This window comes from Cetorhinus maximus, chromosome 5, assembly GCF_964194155.1.
Source record: "Cetorhinus maximus chromosome 5, sCetMax3.hap1.1, whole genome shotgun sequence".
NCBI lineage: Eukaryota > Metazoa > Chordata > Chondrichthyes > Lamniformes > Cetorhinidae > Cetorhinus > Cetorhinus maximus.
This window is the reverse complement of record NC_135883.1, coordinates 71,681,216-71,707,313: the sequence shown is the minus strand read 5'-3', so window position 1 is coordinate 71,707,313 and position 26,098 is coordinate 71,681,216. Positions and strand designations below refer to the sequence as shown.

Genomic DNA, 26,098 nt, shown 5'->3' with positions numbered 1-26,098 from the left:
GCCCCATGGGATGTAAAGGTAAAAGCTATCATGGTTTTCCCAGTGCCTACAACAAAACATGAAGTTTTGAGGGTTCTAGGCACGAGTGGATTTTATTGGAAGCTTATATCAAATTTTAGCACTGTGGTTGCTTCATTGACTGAATAACTAAAAGAGAACAAGAAATTTCAATGGACACAGGGGTGTCAGAATGCATTTGACAGTTTAAAAGCTGTGTTGACTATTATACCAGTTTTGGTAGCACCTAATTATGCCAAGCAGTTTAAGTTGGCTATTGATGCTGGAGTTGTGGGTGTTGGTGCTCTGTTGTTACAAGAAGATGACACTGGAATTGAAAAAAAAAATTCAGAGAAGAAATTCAACCATTGAAAAAGAGACTCCAGGTTTGGTGTTAGCTTTTCAGCATTTCGAGGTTTATGTTGCAAATAATTCTTCAGAAACAATTATTTATATAGACCACAATCCTTTAAAATTTCTGGAAAAGTTTCAAAACCAGAATGCCAGACTGTCCAGATGGAGTTTATTACTGCAACCGTTTAATTTACAAATTATACATGTGGCTGGATGAGAAAACTTAATGGCAGATGCATTGTCAAGGTTTTAAAGTTCAAAGGAAATTGGACATTTGAAACATGGACAATGGACTGAAATGATCTTTGTTGATACAAAAGACTTATGTATTTTGTCATGTCAGTGGGCGTAACCGGTAGTATCATAATTTTGTGCATATAGATAAGTATAGTAAGTAATGTGAAATAGGTTAAGAAAACGAAACCATCTTTTAGAATTACGAAGGATCATTTTTCCATAAAGATGGAGGTGTAAAGGAAAATATAATGTTTTCCAATATTATTGTGGGATACTATGAAGCAGGCTTGTGGGGCTGTGTGCATGGTGTGTGTGTGTGTGTGTGTGTGTCTGTGTGTGCGTGTATGCGACTAATTTAATTAAACTGAAGACAGTCAGACTGCAAGGTTTAAATCATCAAAGAGTTAGGCATTTTGAAGTGGAGATGAACAAGCTAAGATGGGTTACAGCAGGAATTTGCATTTGGAGGTAAACAAGGAGTTGAATTTTTAACTGTAGAATTTCAAAGAGAAATAAAAGGAATTTTTACAACTGGCAAAGATCATAAATGAATAAAGCAAAGTTATTAAGTTTATTTTTCCTGAAAGTAGTGGCTATAAAGACAACATGAACGATTTTTATATTCTGGAAAGGTAACTTCCAAAAGAAGTTAAGAATAACGGGTTTAAAGATGACTGAGAAAAATCACATTTAAGAGTAAAAGCTGGGTGGTGTGGTCATGTGGTATCTTGAAGCGTGTGCTGTGCAAGGACAGAACTGTGAAGTAAGCAGCCTCTAGCCACCCTAGAGAAGTGTTAAACAGAAACAGAAAATGCTGGAAAAACTGAGCAAGTCTAGCAGCATCTGTGGAGAGAGAAACAGAATTAATGCTTTGAGTCCATATGATCCTTCTTCAGAGCTGAAGAGAAGTGAAAATATGATTAAATTTATGCTGTTTAAGGTGGAGTGGGGCAGGTGGATCTGGATAGAAGGCCAGGGATAGGTGGGGACAAAGGAGAGATTGACAAAGATGTCATGAACTGAAGGCTAAAAGGAGTGTTGATGGTAATGGTTAGTGCTAAAAAATGGTGCTGATAGTGGCGTAAAGGTAAGAAAGCGGAATGTGATAATAGCAGAACAAGGGTAGCATTGTGTGAAAGAACAATCTGGAACAAGTAACAGATGGTCCTGTGGGGGACGGGGTGAGGGGGAGGGGGCATTGGTGGGGGAAAAAAGGGTAGAAAATGGCATAAAAAGGGGATAAAACCATGGATAAATGAATAAAAATGAAATAAGTGGATAAAAAATAAGAATGAATGTAGAAAAAAGGGAATGAAAAATGGTGGTGAGGATGGAGGAGAGAGTTCATGGTCTGAATTTGTTGAACTCAATGTAAAGTCCAAAAGGCCAAAAGGTGCCTAATCAGAAGATGAGGCGCTGTTCCTCCAGTTTGTGTTGGGCTTCACTGGAACATTACAGCAGGCCAAGGACGAACATGTGGACATGAGAGCAGGATGGTTGTGTTGAAATGGCAAGCGACAGGAAGGTCTGGGTCATGCTTGCGGACAGACCAAAGGTGTTCCGCAAAGTGGTTACCCAATCTGCATTTGGTCTCTCCAATGTATAGGAGACCGCATTGGGAGCAGCGAATGCAGTAGACCAAATTGAAGGAGGTGCAAATGAAGTGCTGCTTCACCTGAAAGGATGGTTGGGTCCTTAGATGGTGAGGAGGGAGCAAGTAAAGGGGCAGATGTTACACCTTCTGCGGTAGCATGGGAAGGTGCCGTTGGAAAGGGGGTGAGGTGTTGGGGGTGATGGAGGAGTGGACCATGGTGTCCCGTAGGGAATTATCCCTATGGAATGCTGATGGCGGTGAGGGGAAGATGTGTTTAGTGGTGGCATCATATTGGAGTTGGTGGAAATGGCGGAGGATGATCCTTTGAACACTCACCATCCAGATTTGGAAATATATCACTGTTCCTTCACTGTCGCTGGTTAAAATCCTGGAACTCCCTTCCTAACAGCACTGTGGGTGTACCTATACCGCATGGACTGCAGTGGTTCAAGAAGGCAGCTCGCCTTCTCAAGGGCAACTAGGGATGGGCAATAAATGCTGGCCTAGCCAACGAATCCCACATCCTGTGAATGAATAAAAAAAAAATCTCCAGAAGTGGTAATGGAATCTTTACTGCTGAATTCAGTATACACACTTTCTCATAATAAAAATACAAATTGCAAATTGTTGTGATAGCTTGATCAAGTTTCCCTTTGGGATTTGGTCAGCCCAGCAATTACCACCTGCCATATCATAACAGGGGCTCATTGCTGTCTAGATAAGTGCCTGATTGGAATTAAATAACGTTGGGCTTCCTGGAGAAAAGTGTCCTGGGACTCCCCTCATTTCTCCAACCAGTGGGCAAGACACACATCGCCAATATTAAATTCGACCATGTCTCATAAACCTGAGGCTGACTTCAGAAAAGCATCAGTTAACATTTTCTTCTTATTTATTATTCTAGTCAGTAACAATGACATTTTCAATTGTGGCTTTATTCAATAACTGGTCCTTACATTCATATAAGATTGTGACCATTTTCTTCCTGTAATTATATAATCTCATCTTTGACAACAGATAATTATCATATATTTAAACAGAATTACAAAACACTTTCATGGTCTAGCTACCGTAGAACATTGTGAAAATAGCTTACTTTGTGAAAAATAATGATATTTGGGTTCACCAATGAAGTACTATGTTGCTATACTTGCAATCTGTGTACTTTAGATGATGTAGTGGGGTAGTATGGTAGTAATCTAACACATTGTTGGGTGTATATTCCTCCAGTTGTCAAATTTAGTGTAAAAGTTTGGTTTCCCCAGTTTGAATTGTATCAATGAGTTTTACTCATGCTAACTACCGTAGAAGAATAGATCATTGCATCAAAGAGCCAATGGATGTGGAGTTAGGAACTTACCGATGAAGACTTGATCTTTTGCTGGAAAGTGTGGTTTAAAGTCCATGGAGTTTCTCCACAGACAGAGGGAGAAGTAGGAGCAGTAAAAGACTGATGTGCAACAGGATCACTCAGACCCAAGGCTCTTTGCCAAATATTGTCAAAGTCATCAATTTTGGTTTAAGTAAATCAACAAATACATACTGTATGTGAATAGATAACTAAGTTAGCAGAAGTGTAGCTGACAGACCACAAGAGCTACTTACCTGCCCACATGATCAGTACTGTCACAATAATGATCATCTCTCCTGTCTGCAATGGCAAGTTTCTGTTCATTTCCTGCACTGTCGGATCATCTGCAGACAAAGAAAAGCAAAGTGCTTAGGTCTCAAAATCCAGTGACAATTATAATAAGCAAGGCTAATGTTTAATGGGAGGTCTTGTGGCGCAGTGGTAGCATCCCTACCCCTGGGCCAGAAGCTCTAGGTTTAAGTCCCACTCCAGGGCTCGATGGCTAAGGAAGATGTGTTCATAATGTGGCCAAACAGGTTGAGTATCAACCTGTAAATCCTTCCAATATGCCAGATGGTAAAGAGTGGGAGTTTCCTGCCATACTGCAGAAGGCAACAGCAAACTGCTGCAATATTTTGCCAAGCATAATCATGGACCAATCCAATGGAAATCCATGATCACTGATGCCCTGTTAGGGCATGGTGCCTGATGGAGGAGGAGACTGTCTAATGGATTTCAACACAGTGAATAATTGAACACAAATATGAACATTCTTGGAAAAATCAACACTGTTCCCAAAATTTATGGGGCCCCAAAAAGACACAATTAAATCCTTTGGGCAATGATGGGCATTACCTGGATCCATCACTCCACAGGAAATCCAAATGTAAAAGCCATCATTAAATTTGATACTTTGATCTGAAAATAATTTAAACCCCAGTATTTTATGGCCTTCCAGGCAAACATTTCTAACACTGCATCTTTAACTTAGAACAGAAAGAATAAATTGCAGCTGAAAACATTGAATGAAGTCTTCCCTCTGAACTCCACGACATCATCAGGCAAGCTTCTGTTTACACTTATGATCCTTTAGGAAACTAGCTTATAAAACCAAAGATGATTGTAAATGATCCTACCTTCATCTGATTACTCCTATGGTGTAAAATGAACTGTTGAGATTTCTCATTAATGGCGCACTTACAGGTTTGTGCCTCAGATATTTTGTTACCTGCATTTGTAAACCTATCTTTTATTCTAGAAACCTTGCTGCTGAGAATCTTTGTTTACTCATTTGTAGCTCTTATTAATAGTATTTTAAGTTTCTCCCTCAATGACAACGACTCATTGCAAACTAAGATAAAAGCAAAATACTGCGGATGCTGGAAATCTGAAACAAAAACAAAAATAGCTAGAAAAACTCAGCAGGTCTGACAGCATCTGTGGAGAGGAACACAGTTAATGTTTCGAATCCGTATGACACTTCATCAGAACTAAGGAAAAATAGAAATGAGATGAAATATAAGCTGGTTGAGGGGGGGTGGGACAGGTAGAGCTGGATAGAGGGCCAGTGATAGGTAGAGGCAAATAAGAGATTGCCAAAGATGTCTTAGACAAAAGGACAAAGGAGTGTTGACGGTGGTGATACTAGCTATGGAATGTGCTAATGGTGACATTAAGGGTAGAAAGCAGGACGAGCAAGTAACAGATAGCCTGAGTGGGGGTGGGGTTGGGGGAAGGGATCGAAATGGGCTAAAAGGTGGAGATAAAACAATGAATGGAAATATGTTTAAAAATAATAGAAATAGGTGGGAAAAGAAAAATATATTAAAAATTATATTAAAAATATATAAATTATTGGAAAAAGGGGGATCGGAAAGTGGTTGGGGATGGAGGAGGGAGTCTATCCAGCTTTACCTGTCCCACCCCCCTCAACTAGCTTATATTTCATCTCAATTCTATTTTTCCTTAGTTCTGATGAAGAATCATACGGACTCGAAACATTAACTGTATTCCTCTCCGCAGATGCTGTCAGACCTGCTGAGTTTTTCTAGCTATTTTTGTTTTTGACTCACTGCAAACCCTGTTTATATTGAATAGCTTGTCAAAAGGGACGATATCCAAAATCCAAACTTGTTTCATCGTGAATTCCTTATGTTATTAAAACAATATCCCACCATATCTGTTTTTGTCTTAGGATATCTGGATATTGCATTTTTATATTTAAAGGGCATTATTACATTTCTATATGGCTTTGCTGGTAAATGTAGGACTAACAGTGGAGTTGTCAAAGGTGCTGATTGTTACTTTTATCACTAATGTGTACTTATCCACAATGGCCCCCACTAGTTAAACATTAGGCTTTTTTTTATATTTGTAGGCTGGAATTATCCTACAGAGGTTACTTTGATGATAGCTTCGCAGTAATTCTTTCTAGTTACATGAACCAAGCCATACAGTAATTCCGCTGTTCCAGCTAAGCTAAATCCATTATTATTCGGCTGCATATAAGGTTCACTGAAACATGCTCTGTCCAGGTATATTCTTTTTAATTAACAATAACCCTACTTTTCATGGGGCTGAATTTCAATAGGCATTCTCCCACATAGTCACCATAGCAGAGGCAGAAAACTGGAAATCTAACCGCTATGTGATTCAAGTGCTCTAGTATTGCCAACCCTATTTATCTTAAATAACTAATTTAACTAGATTAGGTCCAAGCTCTGCACAATAATCATATTCAGTCCCTAACTCATGCAGTGGTTCTTACAACTTAGAGTTCTTATAATAGGTATCATTGTGGCCTCCAACCTCCGGACCTCCTCTATTTCGTCATGCATTAATCATCAAGTGCGAACATAGTAAAATCATAGAGAGCCCAAACGTGGTGCTTTTCATTTTATATTATTTTCAATTGAATTTTTACTCTGTTGGATTCTGTATATTTCTATTTGATACATCCTCAGAGACAGGGGATTGACAGGATCTTATTCTTTAGCACATCAGCTTCTCAGTGTGCTGGCTTCCTTTTATACCAGCAAGTCAGCTTTTCTCTTCCCCCCCGCCCTTTTTTCTATGTAGCATTAATTCATGCTCATTAGAGGCTAGGATAATTCATTAACAACTTCCTGCTCTAAAAGGTTAAACTTCCTGGAGCTCTTAGCCAAAAGTTTTATATTGTTACATTGTTGCCATTACTACACTGGGACCCAAACAATCAAGAACTTCATTTCAGGCCAATTTTCATGCTGTCATTTAGTGGAAATGGGCTTTCATTTGATAGCTTTGGTAATGAATCAATGCACGAAGGAGGGGAGAAAGTCATTCTAGAGCTCATCAGTTTTGGGGGACATTTTTATCCCATGCTGGACTAATTTTCCAGAGGTTTTAGCCACGATACCATATCTTGCGGAAATTCACATAAAATCCTTGACAGTGAGCATCAGTAGACTATTTGACTGTGGGAACATACCAACTTTACCTATAATGCTGTCCTCAACAAACTTCCAAAAATTTACACTTCCACTTGGCGTTGTTGGATCATGATTGAAAGTTGGAATCTTCACTGATTTTCTGCTCTCAAACCCAGGGACATTGACAATGATTATAGCACTATCATGGCCTCGCTGGCTGAGGTCTGCGAATCAAACTTGGAATCTTTCTTCTCAATGGCTAAGTAATTGATGGATAAATTTACTGGTTGACTGTGGTGGCTTCAAAAATGGATTTAGAATGATCTTGCACGATCAACACAGAACTATTATATAGTTACCTTCAAAGTGGCCTGAATGTGCACACAGGGAAAAATCATTCAGACAGGACCAGAAGTGAATACTTATTAGTCATTTAAATTGTCTATTGAGGTATAGTCTCCTTCAATTTCATTAGCATTTATAAAAACAAATTTGTCTCTACATAATGGCAGAAGAACTGAAGGGTGATTAATACATCACAAAGTCATTTACTGTCACATGAGCAAACAAAAATAATTGCTTTATAAATTGAATTCCCATATTAGAACAATAATATCCTGAACAAAGTAATATTTTTTGTAAAACCTTTCCAATCTGAGCATAGAATTCCGAATACTGGAAATCAGAAATAAATATAAAAATGCTGGTAACGCATAGGGGGTTGATCAGCAACTGAAAATTGGTTAATGTTTGGAATGATGGTCGTACCCAAAACATTAACCCATTTTTTCCTCCAAATTATCAATTAATTATCAAATTTTCCAGAATTTCCAGCTTGTGTGTGGTTCTAATTTTATGTGAGGATACAGTTCCAGTTTCATACTACAGTGTGGGTCCAGTTTCATACTACAGTGTGGGTCCAGATTCATACTACAGTGTGGGTCCAGATTCATACTACAGTGTGGGTCCAGATTCATACTACAGTGTGGGTCCAGATTCATACTACAGTGTGGGTCCAGATTCATACTACAGTGTGGGTCCAGTTTCATACTACAGTGTGGGTCCAGTTTCATACTACAGTGTGGGTCCAGATTCATACTACAGTGTGGGTCCAGATTCATACTACAGTGTGGGTCCAGATTCATACTACAGTGTGGGTCCGGATTCATACTACAGTGTGGGTCCAGTTTCATGTGAGGGTACAGTTCCAGACTTATTAGGAAATACTTCTTCATGCAAAGGTTGGTGGGAGTTCAGAGCTCTTTTCCACAAATGGCAACTGATGCTAGATCAATTGTTAATTTTAAAACTGAGATGGATAACCAAAGATACTAAGGGATATGGAGCAAAGGTGGAGTTAGGTTGCAGATCAGACATGATTTAATGCAGAACCGTTTCAAGGGGTTAAATGGCCTACTCCTGCTCCTATGTTCACGCTGGGATGTGGTTCCAGGCTCCTGCTAGTGTATGGTTCCAGACACTCAACCTTTCAGTTCTAATGGAGACCTTTTTATTTGTAACCCCCGAGTTGTAATTGTATCTGACCACTGAGAGCTATCATAGATGAGCCCTTGTTTGATTTCAACAAAAGCCCACTTGCTCGCGGAATGTACTGGATAGTAATCAGGAGTTGAAATGCGAAGTGAGTTTCCCTTTCCCAACCAAGGGGCACTGATGCAAGTTGTAGCACTCCTGAGGCTTCATTGGCTGGAATCAGCTAGCTCAACACAGATTGAGAATTGATCCTTGGACTTATTGAACTTTGTAGATCAGATAATGCTGATGTTAATAGCTGAACCCTCAGGGAGTTACATTTTCTCTACAGTATTTAACAGAAATTAAAATTTAAACAACCAGAGAATGTTCTGCAATTGAGCTGATTTCGTTTTACACTAATACCTGATGCAAAAACATTTGGTTAGTCAGTTTTTAACATGGAATAACACATAACACTAACAGACATTTCTAATTAACCACATCAATGTAGGCAATCCTAATGATGTTGTTGCAGACAATTTCTGGTAAAGAATTGAGCAGATTCATTTCCTGACATTCAGTCATGACAAATTAGTGCCTTCAATCTCATTCTCCGGGGATACCCAGTTCCATTTTCTTCTCCACTGATACATTAATGATGGTATCAAATTAGGCTCAGTGCTCTCTGACTTTGATTATTAGCCAAATTGATTATAGCAAGCTCCCACATACAGAAACGTGATAATGACCACATAATCTTTTTTTTCAGTGATGTTGATTATGGGATAAATATTGGCCAGGGCACCAGGAATAACTATCCTGTTCTCTTCGAAATAGTATCATGAGAGACCAGACCTTGGCTTAAATGTTTTATGCAGTGCAGCATTCCCTCAGTGTGCACTGAAGTGTGTCAACCTAGAATAATGCTCAAGTCTTAGGTTGAAACTTGAACCCACAACCTTCTGACTCAGAGGCAAAAGTGCTACCAACTGAGCCAAGGCTGACCACCAGGGATCTATACTAAAACATTACACTTTAGTGAAGAATAAAAACTGAACCACACCCCCACCCTCCTCCCAACACACACACACATCAATATTGTTTTTCTTCCTGCTGCGTATGGCACTTGCAACAGAAAAGCACATGGTCTGAGACATCAACCTTCACTCCTCAAACTTCAAGGCAATTCACAGGTGGCAAGGAGTGCAGACATCACAAGAAAATGTGCAAGATACAATGAACTACAGTCTATAATGTGATATGGATTATTTATTTTAGACTTTTTGGAAAATGATTCACTGCAGCAATCTGATCTGGAAACAGTCTGTAATCAATTCAAAGCTTTTCTAGCATGGTGCTGCTTGCTGTTTTGAGTCTGTGCTTCTATTGTCAATATTTATATTACTGCTGAATTGTGTCATTCCTTACGTTGTCTGTGAAGTCAATGTGTAAACTGTCTTGGCACTGTTATTATGTAGCATGTGAGAAATGTAGGTGACAGGCTAGTATTATGTATTGGAATGCCAAGGTGTAATATTGTGGTGTGAAGCAGCATAGATTTGGCCTGACCATTATTTCTTACAAAAGTTATGCTGTGGAGGAAACTGCTGTCCTAGTGACTCAGGGAACAATTACAGGGCAGTCATCTTAAGGTTTTCCTCATATGCTCACTAGTGGTTGGCTAGGGTTGTATTGAATGGGACCTGAAAAAAGTCATAAACTTGCATTTACAGCCAGTTTGTGCATTGCCTGGGGATTAACAGGCCAGAAAACCCAGAGTGTGATATCCTTAAAAAATAAATAATAGCTAGTAAGAAGTAAATGCACATTTCAAATAAAAGTAATCCATCAATGCATGCATCTTATAAGATGGAAATGCAGTAAAGCTATCAGACCTTCACAAATACCTGACATGACCAGCACCTCAGATAGCCAAACCTTGCTTGGGTAGGAATACAGTACCTGCATCAAAACATTTATCTGACTGACATTGTGAACAGGCTCCCTCGCAGGCAGTTCAATGTATCGAGCAGTTGCTGATGCATGGCTATCAGTCTTCTTTTATGGACTAGGCCCTGTCAGGTGTTCATCTATGCCATCTGCAACAAGGTTGTCCTTTCCATCTGCATTTTCTTCTATTCGCTTGTGTTGAGTGATTCACACTGTGCTGACCCCTCTAACCCACCATGTACAGTCATAAGATGCAAATTTCTGAGTTGGCATTTATTAAAATCAGAGCAAGTGAAGGTGAACTTTGGAATGGTTCCATTCCTCAACTTCTGGTGCAGCTGGCCTGGAATTTCTGGTGGACTTTGAAAAAGGTGAGAAGAACAAGAGTTAGCTAGAAGTGGAAAGTGCCAGATGGGAGGCAGTACTACGCAGTATCCGATTGCCATACAGTATGTGAGAGGGAGATAGTTTAATATAAGGGGGGAACAGAGGAGAAGTGCTGAACATCTTCTCCAGCCCTGTCATGCTTTGCGTCCTCCATCTGCCAATGATGTATCGATGGTGGATTCCTTCACTGATGTGAGCACCTCCAAACTTTGCCATTTCCATCCTGTAGACTGTGTGATTGTATACTCTGTTGTAGGGTTGTGTAGATTGTTGTGAATATATGATTCCATAATTCATGTGTTTTAGAGTTATAATTTTTAGTTGTAGGAATATAACTTTTAGGTTGCTGATTAAAGCGTTAAATGTGAGATAAATGTAAAACTCTGATTAATAACTTAGTAAGCAACCCTATGTGGATGCAAATCAAACAGGCCTAGGTTAATTACTGTTAAAAAGTAGCCTGTGTTTCTTACAAGGACACAGTTAGAAGTGAGAAAACGTGAACAATGGATGACCCATCCCTGGACCTCTTAGTGGAATCAGGGAGTCTGGAGAGAGGGCAATCATATCCATTAGAGATATAAATTAGTCATGTGGTTCACATAATCAAAGGGGTTGTTTTGAAGGTAAGAGATAGTTAATTTACATTTCTGTTTGGAACATCATAAAGGATGCCAAATTGCCATGGATATGTGCTGTGGGGACTAGAAGGTTCTTTTATTGAATTTATCTGGGTGTTTTTCACAGAGGCCAGTTGCAGATTTGGTATTGTGTAGCTCACTTGGAGTTGGTGAGGGGAAAAGAAGCTAGAAGATTTGCTTAGCTTGAGGCTAGAGGAAGAAAACTGCAGTGACCCTGTTACGTTTGAATACTGATAACTTTTCAAAGATTAATCAATACACACATAGGCGCGGAAGTGATTGAACACTGCAGCTTCCATTTTATTTTACTTCAGCAACTGAACTAACAAGATGGATTCTGTGATCCCATAATGCACTGGCTTGCAAGTGCGGCAAGCTAAACAAGACATATAGTACATAACATATTCCTCCCCCTTATTGGAAATGTCAGTTCAACAAAATATTTTCTGAACTAGGGAAAGAGGGGAGACTGCCTCTATTCCCAGCTGAACCCTTGGGAATATCCTGCACCAAAAAAACACATGTACTCACCTTAACGATAACTTAGACACTCAGGAGGTCTTCCCTCCCAGTGTGGATTATGTTGGGCCTCTGGTGCTTTTACAAAGTAATGTTCATTGGAGACTGATGACAACTTAGGACTTGTAGCAGAATATGAAGTTGTGTCTAATGCAGGTGAAGGTGAGATGACTTCAACTTCAGTCAAGCTAGACTGAGGAGGTGGGCCTGCGAAGTTTGAGGAAGAGTTGCCATGCATCACAAGGTCCATGGCTTTGGACAATGCTGGGTCCACTCGAGTGGCCTTCTTGATTTGCACTGAAGTGATGGGTGTGCTCTCCATGTGCGCAAAGTAGATGTCTTGCTGAGCAGTGTCCACGTGGCTGATTGGTAGGGGCAGCCTCGAAAGGCCATCCGCATTACCATGCAAAGTAGATTTTTGATATTTGATATCATATGTGTGAAACAACGGCCCCAACTCCATTAGGTGATTCATCACATGCAAGTTGTGGAGGTAAGAAGGGGTCAAAGTGTGTCAGTACCTCGGAATCTGTCAGCTCTGCTTTAGTCTTCTTGAGCACAGAGTCACAGGATTCTGTCCATTTCCAGGCTTTGGTCTGACACAGAGGGCAGAATTGTCCCAAGTTTGCACTAAGTGTGGTAGCAGGCAGGTAAAACAATGTTTCACCCGCTAGCCGCAATGGCGGCTCTTCACGCTGTAATGTCCCAAACCCACTGCATTACTGATGGGAAACACACCATTTACACGGCGAGTGGGCTCTCTTTCGGCCGGCAGGCCATCACCTCGCCGCTTCATCATGCTTGGCACCATATTTAAAGCCCAGCCGCGTGCACATATCTCAGTGCTTCCAGCCCAGGGAGAAGGGAATCTGCTGGAAAGCTGGAAGGAGCATAGATCTTCAGGGCCACATGTCTGCTGGGAATGTGGTGTAACATACAAATGGGTCATAAGGTATTTCGGCTGTGTTGGTTAGTTAATGGAGAAGTAGCTTTTCTTTAGTTTGGTGTATTAGTTGCCTAAGTAATGTTGATTTTAGTTTGTATGTTAGAGTAAAAGTCTTAAACGTGACATCTTAAGTAGTATGATTCTTTCTGTTGGTCACTGGGAAACTCATATCTCTTTTTAAAAGTTATTGGTCTCTATAGGGATCAAAATAACACAGAAAATTAGCATACAGGTACAGCAAGCAATTGACATGTTGGCCTTTATTTCAAGGGGTTGTAGTACAAGAATAAGGAAGTCTTGCTACAATCGTACAGGACTTTGGTGAGACTACACCTGGAGTACTGTGTGCAGTTTTGCTCTCCATTTTTAAGGATGGATATATTTGCATTGGGGGAAGTACAGCAAAGGTTCACTAGATTTATTCTTGGAATGAGAGGGTTGTCCTATGAAATGCGAGGCTAAGTAAATTGTGCCTATACCTCCTGAAGTGTAGAAGAATGAGAGATAATCTCATTTGAAACATACAAGATTTTGTAGGAGCTTGACAGAGTAGACACTGAGAGATTGTTTCCCTTGGCTAGGGAATCTAGAACATGGGGACACAGTCTCAGGTTGACAGGTCAATCATTTAGGTCAGATAAGGAGAAGTTTCTTCACTCAGAGTGTTGTGAATCTCTAGCACAGTGGGTATGGATGCTCCATCGTTGAATATAGTTAAGGCTGAGGAGAGTTAGATATTTGGTCTCAGTGAATCAAAGGGAAATGGAAAGTGGGCAGGAAAATGGAGTTGAGGCAGGAGATCAGTCTTGATCATACGGAATTGCAAAGAAGGCAAAGGGAAGCATGGCCTACTCCTGCTCCTAATTCTTATGGTCTTATGTTCTATTTTAGTCACCTCCTCAAAGTATTCGATCAGATTCATCATGTACCTTTACAAATCCATGCTGGCACTGTCTGATCAGCTTGGAAATTTTCAAGGCATCCAATCACCCTATCCCTAATTATAGACTCTAGTGACAGATGTTGGAGTAAGTAGTCTATAATTCCCGGTTTCCTTCTGTCATTTTTCTTAAACAGCGGTGTGACATGCTTTCCATAACTTTCCAATTCAAAGAAACAGTTTCTGAATTGAGAGAACTTTGGAAGATTATAGTTAGGGCATCTGTAATGTTCCTACCTACTGTGAGATTTTGATAATACTACTAATTTTTAGGGCTTATGTTGGTCTGTAGTAACATCTATGGGTTTTATTTTAGCTACTTTTTAAATAGTTCAGTTTGAATTTCTGTTAGTTGAGGTACAGGAAGGCAGTTATTTGTGGAAGCTACACTTAATGGATTTATGACTTTAAGTTGCCTGAGAGTCTGGGTTCATGCAGTTGTATGTTGTCTTAATTGTACTGTGGGCAATTAAGAGTCTTTTCATCAGCCTTGAAGAAATGGTTGAAAGGTAGCTTAATTTAGGATGACACTATCTTTAAACAAAACTCGTGTATTGATTTAATTGATTAACCATATTTGTAGGGCAGAACATTTGTATTAGAGGGAAACTTTTCTTTCAGTTTTGACATTATGGCAGGAAGTGTTTCTAACATTTGTTCTTAATGGTTTTAATGTTTATGGGTTAGAGTATGTTGATGTGAATGTTTACGATAGGTATACTATTGACAAGAGGATGTGACATTGTTTATACATTGGTAATCTTTATCTAAAGGATGTTGCATTTGTTCATAATGAAATGTAAACTCAGTGGGCCCATGGAACAAGGGATGAACATTTGTCTTTAGTCTACATGACTCTAGTTACAGAGGTGGGGTGACATCAGATGATTCTCACCCTAGCCAATGGAAGAGGTGTATTGGGACTATTTCCAAGTAAGGGATTCTGGAATAATGGGAGATGGGGACAAAAGTTGGAACATTGGGATCTTTGTTGGCACAGTTTAACCATGGCTTCTGTGGTATGGCTCTTCTGAGACACAGTTCAACATCACTTCAGAGACAGAAGAAGAGAAAGACATCACGGTCAGGATTTTACGGCCCCACCGCGGCATGTTTCCCCCCGGCAAATGCAGTGAGCCATTTAAATCTCCATTCAGTTCGGCAGGACCGTAATATCCCGCCGGGTAGGAGGGACCATAAAACCCTGGCCCACTAGTGCTGGCAATGTTCAAGGAACCCTAGGAACTTCAGGGATGAGAATTTTCCATGTTGTCTTCCCTGTTTTTTTGTCAAGTATATGTAAAATCTTGCTTAATAAATTCTGCTTGGTCCATAAACACTAGTTTTTGTACTTTGTTAGGTCAGGCACAACTGAGGACCCTGGTGCTAGAAATTAAGAATTCGGAATTTAGAGATTTTAGTTAGAAAAGTTTTATACCTCAAAAGCCTAAAAATCTTACACAACTTCCTTTAAAATGCTGGCTTGGAAGCCATCTAGCCCTGGAACCTGTTACTCCTTAGTACCATTATTTTTTTCATTACTGTTATTTTGCTTATACTAATTTTGATGAATCCCTGTCCATGATTCAATAATAGTTTCTTTGGGATGCCTGGAATGCTGACGTCTACCTCTAACATAAATACTGACACAAAGTCATTATTCAGCACATCCCCCATTTCTTTATCTTCATTGACAATATCACCATCATCAGTTCTCTAAGCGGCCCACATTGCTCTGACCACCTTTTTCCTACTTTATGGTAACGTTTTTTTGTGTTGATTTTAATATCCCTTGCAAGCTTCCTTTCATACTCCCTTTTGTAGCTCCTACTACCTGTTTTCTCCCCATTGTTGTTCTTTGTATCTTTCCCATTCACCAAGATTTGTGCTTTTTTCTTTCTATTTATGATTTTTTTTCTTTTAGTTTATGTTCATAGAATCATTACAGCGCAGAAGATTTTTAGGCTTTTGAGGTATAAAACTTTTCTAACTAAAGTCTCGAAGAAGGAGGCCATTTGGGCCATCATGTCAGTTCTGTGCTGCGCTCTCTTACCTCTTTAGCTATCCATGGCTGTCTATTTTGGTATGTTATATTCTTGCCTCTTAGGAGTATAAATTGATCCTGCATTGCATTAATTTTTGATCACCTCCCTCTGATCTTCTGCCATTTAACCCTTTAATAGGTTTGCCCAGTTAACTGTGGAAGGTCTCTGTTTCATTGCACTGAAGTCAATTTAGTATCTTTATAGCTCTTTTGCAATCTCCCTTTAAAATGCTACATAGAACTCGATCATATTATGGTTGCTATTAGATAAATGTTTTTATATCATTAGGCAATTAACTAAATCTGGCCCATTACTCATTACTAAATCTAAAATGATATGCCCCCTTGTTTGTTCTAGGACATATTGCTGCAGAAGCCATTGTGGACCCCCTATCATTTCTCTATCTTTCTGACTTGCACTAGTCTACTTATCAAAATCTATATGAAAGTTAAATTAGCCCATTAAAGCCACTCTGCCTTTACTACATGCTTTCCTATTCTGTGCATTTATACAATCTACCATTTCATAGCTGCTACTGGGGGGCCTGTGCACAACTATCACAACAATCTTAAATCATTTTTTATTTTTTAATTCTACCCCTAAAGTTTCCACTGCCTGCATACCTCTTGTCCTATCCTTTCATCATTAAAATGATTTCATCCTTAATCCCCCTTTACCATTTTTCCCTATCTTTCCTTAGAACTGGGCCAAAATTTTAAGTCCCGCGCGTACCCAACCCGAACGGGCGTAAAATCGCGTGAGGTGACGTTGGGCAAACGCCCCAATGTCATCGCTCACTTGCATGATATTTCACTTGGCAGGCAGGCACAAAAGTCGGAAGAGTGCCCGCCGACAATTAAGTGGGCAATTAAGTTCACTAACGGCCCAATTGAAAGCAACTTTTCAAGGCCTGTCCAACCTTACAGTTGGCGGATGGGCCAATCAGGCTTTACATTCTTGATGAAACCTCATCCAAGGACGGGTTGGAATCTATGTTCGGCTTTAAAATAAGAAGAAATATCTGGGGACTGTATTTATAATGGGGTATGCTTTCAGGTTGTTGCATGGACATTTTTTGCAGCATTTCTGTACTTTCTTTTATTATTTGGAGGTCTGCAGCCCTCTGAGGCAGCTATCTGACTTCAGGGAGCTCACTGGAAGCGCCCACCACCACGCGCAGTGTCGTCAGTGCCCACCCTCTTCCCGCCCCCACCGGCAGTGCTAAGCTTTTCCCTGGGCGTGTTTCATGCTGGATGCCCGTTAATTGGCCAGCCAGTGTGAAATTGCGGTTGGTGGCCGATCGCAGGCAGAAGCGCTTTTCACGAGCGCTTCTGGGTCCACCAATCACGCACGCCCAACGAACGTACAATTCAGCCCTGGTATATTTGGCTCCCACTCCTGACTGACTTGCAGCCATATCTCAGCAATGGCTACCATGTCATATCCTCCAAGTTGATGTTGCACCTCCAATTCAACCAACTTGTTCCTTATACTCCATGTTTAAAGGACACTTATTTGGTCCACACATCCTAACCTGAGCTTCTGCTCTGATGATTTATTCACTTATTTCTTAATAAGCCACTAAACCCTCTTAATGGTTTAATTGCTTTGAATCTTCTAGTTTTCTTTTTACCTGGATGTTAAAGCACCATTTTTGACTTTAACTACCTGCTCCTCCCTTTTGTTTGTTTTGGAACTATTATTTATACCACCTTTTCCACCTGAGCTCTCCTTCCCACTTATTAGTTTAAAGTCTTTGTGACCACCCTATTTCTTCCTGTCCCAGTAATGGTGCCAGTGTCCCATAAAATGGAACCGCTGTTTCCTTTATCGCTCCTTCAGCCACATATTCAATGCCTAAAACTGCTTATCCCTATGCCAATTCACATGTGGTTTAGATAATAAGATAGAGATTATAATCCTAGAGGTACAGTTCTTTAATTCAGTTCCTTGTTCCTGATATTCTCCAAGCAGAACATCTTGCTTACTCTTCCATATTTTGTTGATCCCAACATTGATCACAAAGACTGGATCCTTCTCCAATATCCTTTCAAGCTGCTTTGAAATGTCCCTTAGCCTGACACCAGCTAGTAATGCTCCATGTGGAACTCTTGATGCTGTTTACAAAGGATTCCATCCAGTCCCCCTAATTATTGAGTCCCCCACAACTAGCAAATCAGCTTTCCTCCCTCCTTTGGACAATTTCTTGTTCCAAGGTGCCATGGTCTGCATTCTGGCTGTCAGTTCCACTCTCTTTATAATTATCCTTATAAACAAAGTGTATTGTACCTGTAGGAGAGGGTCAGTTTCTGAAGATCCTTGTAATCTATCTCCCCTGGATTCCCCTGACTCTACAAACTATCGACTGTTCCAACCCCATTCTAAACCTCCGCCTGTCTATGAGGTATGACTGAATCAATGGGTGTTGGAGCAAGAAGGAATGCAATTGTGAGAAATACTAACTGTTACATACCCTTGAGAAGAATGATAAGGAAAGATAAAAAATAGTGAGTCCCTATGTACATGGTGAACAGTAGGATTCCAACACGAACAAGATTCAGCTGGACAGCTTCCTGGACAGAGTACATGATTGAAATTTCTGTGTCCTCTGCTATGCAAAGATGCTTCACTGTGAAAAAGTAACCTTAGTGTTATAAAATGTTACTGCTTGATTGATTTAGAAGTCTGTCACAAATAAAACTTATGTGTGTACATGTATATATAATATAGAGAAGTCTGATTCGGCAGGCCTGAGTCCAAATTATTTCTATAAGCCAATAGCTACTATTTGTCTATTAGCTCCATGAAGAATTGTTGGAAGCAAATGAGATAGAGGCCATCTATAGTAACTGGGCAGATCTGTTAATGGGTAAAACAGCAGAAGGCATTGGGCGGTGTTTAAAAAAAGGATTTAACATGATACTGAACTAGTTAATCCCCCTAAAAGGCAAGAGGTGTGCTTGTCAAAAAAAAAGCCATGCACAACGGAAGAGATAAGATAGCACATAAAAGTAAAAGAAAACATGTACAAAAATGCAAAATCTAATACAGATCCTGGTGACTGGGAGACATACAAAGAACAAGAAAGGGTAACAACGCAGATAGTAATAGTTACAAAACAGGAGTATGAAAATAAACTTGCAAGAGATATCCAAAGCATCACAAAATCTTTTACAATATACTAAGACAAAATGGATGGTCAGGAAAAATGTTGGCTTATATCGCAAAGGTGAGGTTGGAAATTTAAGTAAGGAAATACAGACATATCAAATAATTAGTTTGTGCCAGTATTTACAGTAGAGGAAGAGGAAAAAATGTGAGATAACCCAAGGGAATAACATTGAATAACAACTAATTTCATTCCTCAGGAAAATCTGTCTAAAAGGCTAGGAAATAAATACATTGAATTTAGACAGAATTAAATATTATATTGGCCCAGTATATCTAGAGTATAAATTTGATTCCACTACATACTTCCCTTTTGTGAATTGGGGAAAGCTAGCATCTGTTTTCATCCTGTCTTGTTCTCTGACCTAGATCCAAGCTCATGCACTACTTCTCATTAGATTTAGTTCAAGGTCACATGACTGGATATGAAGTTGTTATGACAACACAAATTGTTTCTGTGTGATTTTAAAGATTTTAAACCTAAAGTAAATGCGAACACTTTGTGCTTTTATATGAATGTACTAAAATTCTGCTCAATATGAATCAGTTTTTTAAAATTCATTCCTGGGATGTGGGCTTCGCTGGCTAGGCCAGCATTTATTGCCGATTCCTAGTTGTCCTTGAGAAGGTGATGGTGAGCTGCCTTCTTGAACCGTTGCAGTCCATGTGATTTAGGTACATCCACAGTGCAGTTAGGAAGGGAGTTCCAGGATTTTGACCCAGTGACAATGAAGGAACGGCGATATAATTCCAAGTCAGGATGGTGAGTGACTTGGAGGAGAACTTCCAGTTGGTGGTGTTCCCATCTACCTGCTGCCCTTGTCCTTCTAGGTGGTAGTGTTCATGGGTTAGGAAGGTGCTGTCTAAGGAGCCTTGGTGAATTGCTGCAGTGCATCTTGTAGATGATGCACACTGCTGCTACTGTGCATTGGTGGTGGACGGAGTGAATGTTTGTGGATTTGGTGCCAATCAAGTGGGCTGCTTTGTCCTGGATGGTGTCAAGCTTCTTGAGTGTTGTGGGAGCTGCACTCATTCAAGCAAGTGGGGAGTATTCCATCACACTCCTGACTTATGCCTTGTAGATGGACAGGCTTTGGGGAGTCAGGAGGTGAGTTACTCATCGCAGGATTCCTAGCCTTTGACGTGCTCTTGAAACCACAGCATTTATATGGCTAGTCCAGTTCAGTTTCTGGTCAATAGTAACCCCCAGGATATTGATAGTGGGGGTTCAGTGATGGCAATACCACTGAACGTCAAAGGGTGATGATTAGATTCTCTCTTGTTGGTCATTGCCTGGCACTTGTGTGGCACGAATGTTATTTGCCACTTGTTAGCCCAAGCCTGGATATTGTCCAGGTCTTTATGCATTTGGACATGGACTGCTTCAGTGTCTGAGGAGTCACGAATGGTGCTGAACAGTGTGCAATCATCAGCGAACATCCCCACTTCTGACCTTATGAGGGAAGGAAGGCCATTGATGAAGCCGCTGAAGATGGTTGGGCCGAGGACACTACCCTGAGGAACCCAATGATGTCCTGGAGCTGAGATGACTGACCTCCAACAACTACAACCATCTTCCTTTGTGCTAGGTATGACTCCAATCTTACAGGGATTAAAAACAAGGGTTTTATTTACAATATACTATAGTAATTATAGTTATAGTAATTAAATATGGATTGGATGAACAAACCTATAAAGATAGCGGACTGTAACTTTCATGGAGTGGTAATCAGAGTCAGATTACCACTCCACTCCTAGTTTTCTACCTTGAAACCCAGCTGCTCCTTTCATGCCTGACTTTCTGACTCAGGCCGGGTGAGAACAGTTTAGTGCAGCGGGATCCTGATGCCTTCTGTCAAGGGCAGCTGAGTCAGAAGTAAGGAAGACAAGCCCCCTTTTTTATGGCACTAGCTGGCATGGAGGTGATTGCTCAGGGGGATGGTCGAGGGTGTCAGGTGGTCAATGGTGAGGTGGGTTCGGTGATCAGTGGAGGAATCAGGTAGTCAGGGGATGGGCAGTGAGGGTGGGTTCAGGTGGTCAGAGGTGGGTAGTCTGTGGGGGTGGTCAGTGGGAGGAGCTCAAGGGGGTGGTCAGTGCGGGTGGTCAGGGGGGTCAGTGTGGGTTGTGGTCAGTGGGTGGTGGTTAGTGGGGGAGTGGTCAGTGAGTGGGTCGGTAGGAGGGGTGGTCAGTGGAGGGGGGCCAGATGGCTGGGGGGTGGCTGGTGGGCAGGGTGTGATTAGTGGGGAGGGGTCAGTTGTTCAAGGGCTAATCAGTGGGGGGATGGTCAGTGGGGGCTGGTCTGTGAGGGGAGGTCAGCAGTGGGGGGCAGATGGTTAGTAGGAGGGGTGGTTAGTGGGGGTGGTCAGTGGGCGGGGTTAGGTGGTCAGGGTGGTCAGTGGGGGCTGGTCAATGAGAAGGTGGTGATTGTGGGATTCAGGTGGTCAGGGGCGTGGTCATTGGAGGTATAAGGAGGATGGTCGGGGGAGGGAGGGTAGAGGTTGGGGGGGTAGAGGTTGGGGGGGTTAGCCAGGGGATCCCGTGCGGTGGTAGTCATGGATTGTGAGGGTAGTCGGGGGGTCCTCCAGGAGGGTCAGGGGTGTAGTCGGGGGGGCTCCCATGTGGGGTAGTCAGCAGCGATTGGGGTGTAGTGGGGGAGTGGTTAGTGGGGGAATGGGGTAGTCGGTGGGGCAGGGGGGGTCGGGGATGGGCTAGTCCCGTGGAGGGTCAGGTTGGGTCAGTACTGTAGTTATCCAGAAGTTAGAAGTGATTTTAATTCTTCTGTCTTCTTATGGGTAACTATTACTGTAAGACAGTTGGAACCATCCAAAGTTTGTGATTTATATTGTAATTTTGGATGGTTCCCATTGCAGGGTTAATTGTGCAACAGAAGTTTGAGCTTCCCAGGAAATTGGCATGTAATCGTGATCTGGGGACATCTGGAGATGGGGGTTCCCCCAGAGCATCTTTGGGGTACCCTCAGTTGTGACACCCAGAGCTCAGAGGTTACGGGCCAGCATGACTAACAATTAATTCCTTTGAAGAAATGTTAAGACATTGCAACAATTTGGAATCTACTGCCAGAATCTGTACCGGCAATCACTGCAGAAAAGAGCCAATTCCAAATGAGCAGGAGAACCTCCATGGAAATTCCCTCTTTATGTTACTTCCCTAATCGACGGGGATGAATTTCCAGAGGTTCTCCTGCTCATTCACCCTAACTGCAATGCTCTTATTTTGTTTGGAGTAAGTTTCTTGTGCAGTTATTACCAGTACAAATTCTGTGAATATGTTCAAGTTGTTCACTGATTATAACTCCAGTGGAAGAACTACAGCAACCCTGGAGAAAAGGTGTAAACAGTGTTTAAGTGTTTTCCTGGGGCGTTGGCTGCTCTTCCGCTGAAGTTACTGCAGACCTTTGGGTCCTCTCTTGTGTGTTTACAGAGCAACAACTTTAGCAATTGAACAAATTGACTTTAAAAAACTAACTTATCCACTTGATGGAGAGTTGTTCTCAACAACAAATTGCTGAGAGTTTTTTAATCCATCTATCCCCCTTTATATATAGTGGCAGATCGGGTCTCGATGTGCCTGAATTCTGGATGGCTATTTATATGGCATTTAGAATGAAATAGGGAAATGGTCAAATAACTTAAAGTTTCTTCAGTATTGTTTCTTGGATGGCTCAGTGGATTTAGGTAATAAGTCATATGAATCAGAAGGGTCAAAGGTTTGTTATTTGCTTGGTGCCACGTAGCTGATTTCAGCTCAGGTAGTAGTGAGCGTGCAGCAACAGGGCTCACTCTTTTTGGGTTAGATGAGGTTTGTATTACTGAGCGGTAGCCAGTGGACCTACTAGAAGTACATGTGTAACCATTGGGTCAGCTCAGGATTGGACCTGGTTCTGATGCCTTCAGCATGTGAATATCCTGCTCATTGTTCAGACTTAGCAATGACAACGTGAACAATGTACTGCAGGTAGCAGAGATCGATGGACCAATCCCCCAGTAAGGAAGGAGTCAATGAACTCAGGGAAGATGGGGGGGAATGGGGAACAATTGGTATTGAACATTGGCAAGGAAAAATAAAAATAAATCTCTTTTCTGACCTGCACTCAGTAGTGAAGGACAGATTTGTCATCGACTGTAAACCTTCAACATTGACCTGGTGGAAAATTCAGCTTAACAACTTATTTATTTTGACCTACAACTGTAGCAGGGAAGAGGCTGCAGGAAATTGGATTTCTGCTGTCGCACTTTTTTTTTATCAAAGCAGTGGCAGACATAAATCTCTCTGGGATTGCCAAACTACATCCTTTTTTTTTGAATGTTAAACATCAGAACAATAAGGTGCAGCCAGAGAAAACTTTTCACGGGTACATACGTAATGAACTTGCTGCTGGCAATTGCTGGGAAACAGATTGCACTAGGGCACAATGAGGAAGTTGCAGATTTTCATGGAGCAGTACTTGTTCCAGCAAGACTAGATTGTCAAATACCAGTTCAATCTGCGATTACAGGAACAGCAAGATAAGCAACACAACATTAATAGGGCAGTATACTCACAACCTAATGATAGTAGCACCATGTTCAGTGTGTAATTATCAATATCTGATTCTGACCAGGAGTCAAGGCGTCAGCTAACAGCTGGGAGAGTATTGGATGGGGGCAAGGGGTCTAAATATCAGGATCAGGCGCACCAACCCTTTAAATTTTTAAGTAGGCCATGAATGAGACTCCCACAATAGGCAGGTAAGGGCCTAATTAAAATACCAAACTCACAGTCCAATGACATCATCAGCACTGCGACATAGATTTAGCAGTAAGGGAAAGACAGACCCCGATCAGAGGCAGTTGATGCTAACTCCTCAAGCTACGTGGCTCTTTTTGCACTCATTGTAAGCCAGGAGGAACTGAAATACTCCCCCAACCCTACCCATCTCCAACCTCCTATCAACCTTCCTTATATCTAGCCTCCCATTAATCCTCCTGATCTCAAACTTGCCCCCAGGTGTCCAGATTTTAGACCAGAGCTGATACCTCCTTCCAGTGCTCGGGACCGTTCTCCGTAAACATCGGGGTCAAGATATCAATAGATCTATTTTTTTAATTAGGCATATGTTCAGAAATGATTCTGGAAAAGGGCCAATTTGAACTCTTTCTTTTTACTTCATTTTTTTTTTCTGTTCATGTGGGTCCAACAGTTGCAACCTCCTAGGAAGTAGCATTGTGTGCATATCTTTGAACTTTACCTAAGTCCAGTTACTGGGATGATAAATGTCTTATTGCTTCTGACATCTTGACTAAACGTCTATGTATTGGGAGGTGGGGGGGGGTCAATTCCACTGTCTGGTAAAAAGTTCCACAATGAGGGAAATCATTGTGTTAAGCAGAGAGGAGAAGCCGAAGAATGTCGAACGTTGTGCTGCTCTGCCCTTGGAGACATGTGACTTTACCCTTGACATCTGTGGTGCTTTCTCTGTAGCTGCCACTGGATTAAATAATACAGAAGTTTTCATTTACATTCTGCACACCTGCCAACAATAGAACAATGAATTATGATGGAAAATGTTATTTATATTTACCGTTGTGAACTACACCAAGGGAACACCTTCCACTTAATTCTTCTACCAATTTCACTGAATCACAGAATTGTTACGGTGCAGAAGGAGGCCATTCGGCCCATCATGTCCACACCTGCTCTCCGAATGAGCATTATGACTCAGTGCCATTTTCCTGCCTTCTCCCCGTACCCCTGCACATTGTTTCTATTTAAATAATCATCTAATGCCCTCTTGAATGCCTCAATTGAACCTGCCTCCACCACGCTTTCAGGCAGTGCATTCCAGACCCGAACCACTTGCTGTGTGAAAAAGTTTTTTCTCACATCGCATTTGCTTTTTTTGTAAATCACTTTAAATCTGTGCTCTCTTGTTCTCGATCCTTTTACAAGTGGAAACAGTGTCTCCCTATCTACTCTGTCCAGCCCCTCATGATTTTGAGCACCTCTATCAAATCTTCTCTCAGCCTCCTCCTCTCCAAGGAGGACAGACCCAACTCCAATCTATCTTCATAACTGAAGTTTCTCTTCCCTGGAACCACTTTTGTAAACCTCAATGCATTCTTCATAAAGTGTGCCACCCAGGATTGTACACAATGTTCCAGCTGATGTCTAACTAGTGTCCTATACAAGTTCAGAATGACCTCCTTGTTCTTGTACTCTATGTCCCTATTGATAAAGCCTAGGATACTGTATGCTTTATTAACTGCTCTCTCCACCTGTCTTGCCACTTTTAATGAGTTACGCACATATATATCCAGGTCTCTCTGCTTCTGCACACCCTTTAGAGCTGTACCCCTTGTTTTATATTGTCTTCCCATATTCTTGCTACCAAAATTAACCACCTCATACTTCTCTTCATTGAACTTCATCTGCCACCTATCTGCCCACTCCACCAACTTGTCTATGTCCTTTTGAAGTTCTACATTGTCCTCCTCACAGTTTACAATGCTTCCAAGTTTTGAATCATCTGTAAACTTTGAAATTTCCCCCTGCACACCAACGCCTAGATTATTAATATATGTCAGGAAAAGCAATGACGACCCCTGGGGAACTCCACTACAAACCTTCCTCCAACAATGAAAATTACCCATTAACTACTACTTGCTGTTTCCTATTACTTCCTATTACTCAGCCAATTTTTGTTGCTGCTTATAGACTCACAAGATTATTTTCTGCAAATCAAACAGCCTCTTATTGAGAGTCACCATCACACCCATCCAATAAAACTTATCGAATACAGACAGAATTGTGTAGTTAATATTTCCTACAATGGCCATTGTAGAAAAGATTTTTTTTGTCTCAATTATTACAAGTGGATTGTAACATTTACAATTTGTGTGATGTTGTACACCGCAGGAACCCTGCTTCGTAAAAGCAGGCTTGTTGAGCATAGCTACATACTTGTTGCCGTTTCCAGCAAAGCACTTTAAGCTTTATACCACACAATGGTCAGGATTTCGTGCTAACGATGAGGTTCCCCACCTGGTTCCCCAACCGTGGGGAGCCTTACGTCACTTCAGTGGG

At 41.2% G+C, this 26,098-nt stretch overlaps 1 protein-coding gene across 3 annotated transcripts in view; it reads right to left on the bottom strand.

The window, feature by feature from the left end:
• Positions 1 to 26,098, bottom strand: part of LOC144680723 (fibronectin type III domain-containing protein 4-like) — a 296,490-nt gene that overhangs the window by 92,384 nt on the left and 178,008 nt on the right. For all 3 annotated transcript variants that reach the window (XM_078542002.1, XM_078542000.1, XM_078542003.1), the window contains exon 4: positions 3,788 to 3,877. In XM_078542002.1, coding sequence (XP_078398128.1) covers positions 3,788 to 3,877 — 90 coding nt within the window. The remainder of the gene's footprint in view (positions 1 to 3,787; positions 3,878 to 26,098) is intronic.